At 45.9% G+C, this 5,543-nt stretch overlaps 1 protein-coding gene across 1 annotated transcript; it reads right to left on the bottom strand.

The window, feature by feature from the left end:
- Positions 1 to 447: 447 nt before the first annotated feature.
- Positions 448 to 3,963, bottom strand: FZD3 (frizzled class receptor 3; the record flags this gene model as incomplete). The annotated part of the gene is made up of 2 exons (XM_010148130.1): positions 448 to 1,465; positions 3,767 to 3,963. Coding segments are annotated over 2 exons (1,215 nt in total), but the record flags the coding sequence as incomplete, so codon positions are not given.
- Between the last annotated feature and the right edge of the window lie 1,580 nt (positions 3,964 to 5,543).

Raw genomic sequence — 5,543 nt, 5'->3', positions numbered from 1 at the left:
AGACTGCTCTAAAATGAGCACAAACCCTCTAGGCTAATCAAAGCAACGAAACTGTTACAGAAGAACGACAAAAAGAGGCTGATGACAACTCAGTTTAAATGCCAAAATTCCTTCAGAGCAAAACTTCAAACACGTCTCTAATGCCCAAAAATAAACTCCTTAAGTCCTGCTCTGGAAGCTGGTTTAAAATAGCATCTTCATATCCTGTCTAGGTCCCGCACAGCCCAGAAACTCCACAAAAAAACACTAAGCAGCTGATGCAAACCTCCAATTTTCCAATAATACCTCGTTGTGCAGACGGCCTAATGCATTCTACAAATAATCTAAGTATGGCAACAACCTCCTGTTGTAGGAATAGCAGCACTTTCAGTTAAGGATGACAACGAAGTCTTAACATAGCCCCTCATCATCCAGCACTCCTGAAATACGTCATAGCGGTTTCCTCACCTGGTAGGGACACGGGATGTGATATTCTCTGCAGCGTTCTTGAATCCACGTCGTCTCCCACACACCTCGGTAAGCCTGCTCATAGAAATAGCAGCCAATTACAACCAACAGTGGCACGAGGTAGAGAACACTGAACACGCCAATCCGGATCATGAACTTCACCAGTTTGTCCTGGTTCTCTTTTTCTAATGGGATTTCAATGCGAACCCGATTGAGAGAGATAATGCCAGCTAGCAGGAGGGAAACTCCAACAACAACATACAGGCAGAGAGGTGCAAGTACAAAGTATCTTAATGCATCCACATCATAGAGGCCAACAAAACATACGCCGCTAATATTGTCACCTTCAATTTTATTCATTGCTAAGAGGATGATGGTTAGAGTTCCTGGAATGCCCCAGGCGCTGGCGTGGAAGAGCAAGGCTTTCTTCTCGATGGCTTCACTGCCCCATTTTGGCACAGCTGCCAAAAACCATGTGATGGTAAGAATGACCCACCAGACACTGCCAGCCATGGTAAAGAAATAGAGCACCATGAAGAGCATGGTGCAGGCTTTGTTGTGAGAGCCCTGTGTCACGGTGGAAGCCTTGTACTGGGCAGGGCTGGATGCGTTACACGCTACTCGGTCTTCAAGCAGAAAGCCAATGAAGAAAATTAACGACACCATCATGTAACAGACAGCGTAAAATATTATCGGTCTTTCTGGGTAGCGAAATCTTGTGACATCGATCAGAAAAGTCAAAAAAGTAAACAAGGTAGCGGAGAGGCAGATGATGGAAATCACTCCAATGAAGTAGCGAGCAAAGGAGAGCTCTTCACGCCGAAAGTACATGTTTGGGCAAGGAGGGGAACAGTCCCGCACCCTCAGGAAAGAGTAACCCAGATCAGGGTCTATTTTCAACTCCCGAGGACACCAAAAACCATAATCCCTCTGTACTGCCACTGGGGTCTCTTCTGTGGGCTCCCCAGCTAAATTGAGGTCAACAAGACGAGGATATGGCTCATCACAATCCGGGAATCTAAAAAGTAAGAAAAAGATTTATTTACAAGAAATACGTACATACTTTGCAAAGACTCGTAACCTTATTCATGTCTGACTTCAGACACACTAACTGGAGCAAAACCAAAGACAATCCGAATATTGGGTAATCCATGAAAAACCACACTATACACAAACTCTACAAATCATTACTGTCCCAGAATGCAGAGGATGTTGAAACTATAAAACAGGTTTAAAGACAAAACAGAGAAATAAATGGGCGAGGGGCCCTCTGGGGCTTTAAGCAGAAAGGTGAGGATACAAAATCCATCCCAGGAAGTCTATAAATTTAGAAAACTGAGACTATGTGCCCAAGGAAGCATGATTTTACAGAACATTTTAAAACCTTTCCCTAAGCAACTGTACTAACTGCTATCAGACAGGACGGTGAGCTGGTTAGACCAAAAATCCAACCTAGCACTGCTACTAGCATTAATAATTGACATGATAAGATATTTCAGTAATTAAGGAAAGCTCTTACTGGAGGCTGAGGACTGCTGGAGGTGCAGTCTGAAGTTTTGAAGGAGAGACGTGAGGGATTCCATGCATAGCTGTCCCAGTTCCTCCCTCTGCTATATGTTATCACCTCAGTGAGTGCAGCACAAGCCAAACATGCCTGTTCCACTGCCACAGTCCATGTTGTGGCACAACAGCACTAACTCAGCACCGGCAAAGTTTCACCAGTTTTACCTCTGGTTTGGAAACTTCACTACCTGGGCCTTACAGAGGAAATGAGAGGACCCAAAGGGCCAAGGCATCTGTTTGGAGTATGAAATTAGAGCCATCTTTGATCCACATTATCAGGACCTAGAAGCATCATCCTCTGACTTACTCTTTTGCTAAAAGAAGTTTTGTTTTTCACAGATTCACAGAGTGGAGGGGGTTGGAAGGGACCTCTAGAGATCATCTAGTCCAACGCCCCTGCCCGAGCAGGATCCCCCAGACTAGATCACACAGGAACAAGTCCAGGGGCTTTGGAAATTCTCCAGGGAAGGAGACTCCCCCCATCCTGGGCAGCCTGTTCAGGGCTCTGTCACCCTCACCGGGAAGAAGGGTTTCCTCATGGTCAGGTTGAACCTTCTGTTTCCAGTTTATGGCCATTGCCCCTCGTCCTGTCACTGGGCACCACTGAGAAGAGCCTGGCCCCATCCTCCTGACACCCACCCTTCAGATATTGATAAGCATTGATAAGATCCTCCCTCAGCCTCCTCTTCTCCCGCTGAACAGCCCCAGCTCTCTCAGCCTTTCCTCATGTGGAAGGTGCTCCAGGCCCTTCATCACGGTACTGGCCCTGCCCTGGACCCTCTCCAGTAGCTCCTGGTCCTTCTTGAGCTGAGGAGCCCAGAACTGGACACAACACTCCAGGGGAGGCCCCACCAGCGCAGCGTACATGGGGAGGATAACTCCCCTCGACCTGCTGGCTACTCTCTATCTAATGCACCCCAGGATGCCATTGGCCTTCTTGGCCATGAGGGCACACTGTTGGCTCATGGTCATCCTGTTGTCCACTGGGACTCCAAGGTCCTTTTCCCAGAGCTGCCCTCCAACAGCTCAGCCCCCAGCCTGTACGATCAGCCCCCAGCCTTTTCATTCTCTCCAATCCAACTGTAAGAGTGACTATGTTCCTGTTTGTGCTCCTGATTTTATGAGCTGTTGGAGTCACTTCCAAAAAAAAAAATGAAAGCATAAAGATCTTGTTTTCCATTTCATGTGTATTCTGTACCAAATAGAGTGGAACATCATTGAAATCTTTTCTATTAACGTTATTGGTGTAACGTAAAGCTGAAAACGTGTGTGCACACAAGCTCAACAAGCAGTAGATGTTCTGAAAACAGAGCTCTGAGATTCTATATACTCATCACAAACAGCCAGCTCCCCCTTCAGAAAAAGAGACTATTAATCTCTAGTGTACGCAATTTCATCTCACTCTCAAGAGAAATTTATAGCAGTCTCACCTATTAAACTTCGGCACAGGAGAGAAAACCAGGTCAGCATAAATGACAAAGAAGAGAAATGGATGGGTATATGCATTCATTTAAGAATATGCATGTGCCGTTAATATTAATGGTAATTACCCACAGAAATTTTTAACTTATCTCTTGGGCGTATGAGAGAAATATGAACGCAGTTTCCACCCCAGGAAACAGGCTGTTACAGAAATGGAAAGGAAAATAGGGGCACTCGCAATGAACACATTTAAAACGTCTCTTTCAGATCATAAAACATCCTAGATCGTGCTAAAATTTTATCCTGAGGTTCTGAAAAAAAGAGATTTGCTCACCTGCTGCACTCCATATCCTCAGGCCAAGAGACCCCAAACATCTCCATGAGCTTGGAGCACTCGCTGTACGCCCTTTGACAGAGTCTGCGACACGGGAGGGTGACACGGCCGTACTCCATGCACACAGGAGCGTAGAGGGCACAAAGAAATGGCCGAAAATCTCTGGAGCATTCCAAATTCACCATCGGATGAAAGGGCTGGAAAAGAAAAAAGAGAATTCAATAGTTACAAACTAGCAGGAAGCTGTAATTTGTCTCATGAGGTGTTAGGGCTTCCGCAACCATAACCACAACCTTCTTTGTCTGAATTTTGTTGGAAGGAGTGATCACAATAACACAGCACTTTGGTATTTCAGGAAGACAGGCAATCGAGGAGCCTGGGGACAATGACAGACATTCACAAGGGACATTTACGTATTTGATTTGCATTAAAATCAATGGGATTTAGACAGCTAAATACCTCTGAGGATTCAGGCTTAGCTTCACACCCTCCAATAACAGTCATACCAACCTGACTCCTTTTAGTGCTTGTGTAACTGAGACATGTCATAAATTGCCAGTGGGTTATTCAGTAGGACACTATGAAAATCTCACATTATGATTGATGAGATTACAATCTGAGGAATGTCAGATAACACAAGATTCTTTGACAGCACAGAAATACAGCATACTGTGGTCTTTCAAATATTATTTTTGGATCATAACATAGCAACTGTAAATAATCTATTTCTTTTATTTCTCCAGCAGGGCAGTGTTTTTCATCTTATAGAATCACAGAATGGTTTGGGTTGGAAGGGACCTTAAAGATCATCTAGTTCCACCCCCCCTGCCATGGGCAGGGACACCTTCCACTAGACCAGGTTGCTCCAAGCCTCATCCAGCCTGGCCTTGGACACTTCCAGGGGTGGGGCATCCACAGCTTCTCTGGGCAACCTGTCCCAGGGCCTCCCCACCCTCTCCAGGAAGAACTTCTTCCTGATATCTAATCTAAACCTCCCCACTTTGAATTTAAACCCGTTACCCCTTGTCCTGTCACTACAGGCCCTTGTAAAAAGTCCCCGCCAGCTTCCTTGTAGCCCCTTCAGGTACTGGAAGGCTGCAATAAGGTCTCCCTGGAGCCTTCCCTTCTCCAGGCTGAACAAGCCCAACTCTCTCAGCCTTTCATCATAGCAGAGGGGCTCCAGCCCTCTGAGCATCTCCGTGGCCTCCTCTGGACTCGCTCCAACCGGTCTATATCCTTCTGATGTTGAGGGCTCCACAGCTGGACGCAGCACTCCAGGGGGGGTCTCACCAGAGCAGAGTACAGGGGCAGAATCTCCTCCCTTGCCCCCCTGGCCACACTTCTGACACAGCCCAGGATACGGCTGGCTTTTAATGAAAAAGCCAAATCTTTCTACAAAATGCAACCACGGGACGTTTTCCATTGCGTTCTTCCCACAGCATCCTGTCCAACTGAAAAGAACCCATCTGTTAAAATTCCTACCATCAGAGTGTATCTGTAGGCAGAAAACAGTCCCAACGCACGTGCTGTCATCGTTACATAAATTGTCATGGGGACACACAACTTTCTAGCTTCCAGAACAGGGCTGCAATCACAGTGAAGTCACATTAATTATGTCATTTCTTGACTAACCATCAGAATGCACTGTGAAGACAAAGCCTGAAGAAAATGAGAAAAAATAACTGCTGTCTTGTGCAACTGTGTTGCTTTATAAGAGGTTTAAGTAATGGTGATACCAACGTTCCTTGGGAGCACAGAGAGAAAATCTATCAAAATC

This window comes from Eurypyga helias, unplaced genomic scaffold (genome assembly GCF_000690775.1).
Source record: "Eurypyga helias isolate BGI_N326 unplaced genomic scaffold, ASM69077v1 scaffold12933, whole genome shotgun sequence".
NCBI classification, from domain to species: Eukaryota; Metazoa; Chordata; class Aves; order Eurypygiformes; family Eurypygidae; genus Eurypyga; species Eurypyga helias.
The sequence above is the reverse complement of the archived record's forward strand: the minus strand, read 5'-3'. Positions and strand labels throughout refer to the sequence as shown.